Genomic DNA, 2,500 nt, shown 5'->3' on the forward strand with positions numbered 1-2,500 from the left:
TGTGCGTGTGTGTGTGTGTGTGCGTGCGCGCGCGTGTGTGTACGTGCTCGTGTGTGCGCGTGCGTGCGCGTGTGCGGCTATGTGTGCGCGTGCGTGTGTGTGCGTGTGTGTGTGTGTGCGTGCGCGCGCGTGTGTGTACGTGCTCGTGTGTGCGCGTGCGTGCGCGTGTGCGGCTATGTGTGCGCGTGCGTGTGTGTGCGTGTGTGTGTGTGTGCGTGCGCGCGCGTGTGTGTACGTGCTCGTGTGTGCGCGTGCGTGCGCGTGTGCGGCTATGTGTGCGCGTGCGTGTGTGTGCGTGTGTGTGTGTGTGCGTGCGCGCGCGTGTGTGTACGTGCTCGTGTGTGCGCGTGCGTGCGCGTGTGCGGCTATGTGTGCGCGTGCGTGTGTGTGCGTGTGTGTGTGTGTGCGTGCGCGCGCGTGTGTGTACGTGCTCGTGTGTGCGCGTGCGTGCGCGTGTGCGGCTATGTGTGCGCGTGCGTGTGTGTGCGTGCGTGTGTGTGCGTGCGTGTGTGTGTGTGTGTGTGGGCGGGCGCATCAGCACACAGACGTAATCCTATATGAGAATAAATAGTGCGTCAATCAATTGCAATCTTCCGCGATGTTGTATCTTACTCATCACAGCTTACCCCGATTGATACATCGGCCAGCGTGCATTGAACTGCTATTAATATTGAACAATTAACGCAAGCTGACCCAACAGCTTGGATGTAATTACTGCGTGGCTTGTTGATACTATTGATCGTTTTGATTAATATATTATGACATTATTCTACTAATCGCTAAGGATCTTCTTCGAGGAAGGAGCCAGGAGGAATACGATATGGTAGCGGCAGCGATTCAACAACTATACACTGAACTTGGCGAAGCTCATGGGCTTGCGAACGTAGGTTATGAGACATTTATATAATATGCATTGAAATGTCACGTATTTTCAAGGACGGCCCAACGTTTTTTAGGCACGTAAACGTAATTACAACACTGCTTTTACAAAGACATTACGTTGAGTTAAGTACGTTAGCATTGCATCGCATTAGTTTACGCTGCGTTTCATTACGTTAGGAGCGTTAACATCATTGTGATAAACTATGCTTTCAAAACGAGTAAATGAATGGCGAGTGAATGCGATACAATGAAAAGATGTAAAATAGAGTCTACAAGCTTATTATCGTCTGTCCATGATGTTTGCTAATACTGCAGGGAATATTAACTCATTGTACATTTGGACATATTGTACAATTCAAAATCTGTTACTCGTGCGTGAACATTGGAGGCCTTTTTGGTTCTCTCTCTCTCTCTCTCTCTCTCTCATAAATATAGAATGTCGATAGGGCTGTCTCCACCATTATAGAAGCACTACGTGCAAGTATTTAATATCCAATGTTGCTAAGGTTTCTAATTGTAGTTCGTACACGAAAAGTGTAGAAGTAGTATTTATTAAAAAAATTACATAATCAGATAAATGAATGAATATCGCACGACACTTCGTTTTAGGCGCCATGCACTCATATATTGTCCTCTACTCGCATACACCAGGGAGCGCTTTTTCTTTTGCAGGTGATCATTCACAACTCGAATGGTCTATTTGAAGGAGACATCGTCGCGACAGCAGAGGACGTACTGCCGCTGCTATCAAAGTCGGTTGCTGATAGAAACCGCGTGAAGAGAAAGCTGATAATGGGCTCGCGGCGACGCTGGGACTCGTCTAACCCAATAGCATATATGATATCGCACACGGGTATGAGGCCTTGGCAGATCGCGCCATCTAGCGTTGCTATTGCAATGTAATTGATTGTAAGCGTAGTTCAATTGACTTTGACAGCTTGGTGGGGGGAGGCGAGGACACTAACGGTATGTTAGAAATGAGTCATTCACGTTGGCATGTTTCGCGTTACGTTACGGGATTTCGAGCAATACGTGAGCAGCAATTCGTGCTAAATTTGATAACCAGATAATGGCAACAAACAGTTCGAAGTGTTGATGTTATTATTTATTGGTGGCCAGCTTACTAGTCCTAAACGATTCACACATGCGCGTGACAACTAAATCTATTTTAAACCTACGACTCTATTGAATAACAACTATTATTCTTTCTACGTCTATTCACTTTGATAAAATTTGATAACCAGATAATGGCAACAAACAGTTCGAAGTGTTGATTGAGTGTTGGTGGCCAGCTTACTAGTCTTAAACGATTCACACATGCGCGTGACAACTAAATCTATTTTAAACCTACGACTCTATTGAATAACGAACTATTATTCTTTCTACGTCTATTCACTCTCAGTTCATTATATATATATATATATAATTCATTTATCTTGCGATTTTTTCCATTATCGCCCAGTGTTTATGCATCGTAAAGCTTTGATTGAAAAGAGTCGATAGGGGTTGAAATTGTATACATGTCAAATCAATCTGCTTCATGTATCAAACAATCAAACGTTTGATATCAGATTTATAATAGATTTATCAGAGGGCTCTCGCCCTCCGACCTATTCCA

The 2,500-nt window shown here is 44.9% G+C and overlaps 1 protein-coding gene across 1 annotated transcript in view; it reads left to right on the plus strand.

Moving 5' to 3' along the window:
• Positions 1 to 784: 784 nt before the first annotated feature.
• LOC106807403 (zinc metalloproteinase nas-36-like) overlaps positions 785 to 2,500 on the plus strand; it is a gene marked incomplete at its 5' end in the record, with an annotated part of 12,364 nt that continues 10,648 nt past the window's right edge. Inside the window, 2 exon segments of the mRNA XM_014809720.1 lie at positions 785 to 883; positions 1,555 to 1,735. Coding sequence (XP_014665206.1) covers positions 785 to 883; positions 1,555 to 1,735 — 280 coding nt within the window.

The sequence above is a fragment of the Priapulus caudatus genome, unplaced genomic scaffold, assembly GCF_000485595.1.
Source record: "Priapulus caudatus unplaced genomic scaffold, Priapulus_caudatus-5.0.1 Scaffold212, whole genome shotgun sequence".
Classification (NCBI taxonomy): Eukaryota; Metazoa; Priapulida; class Priapulimorpha; order Priapulimorphida; family Priapulidae; genus Priapulus; species Priapulus caudatus.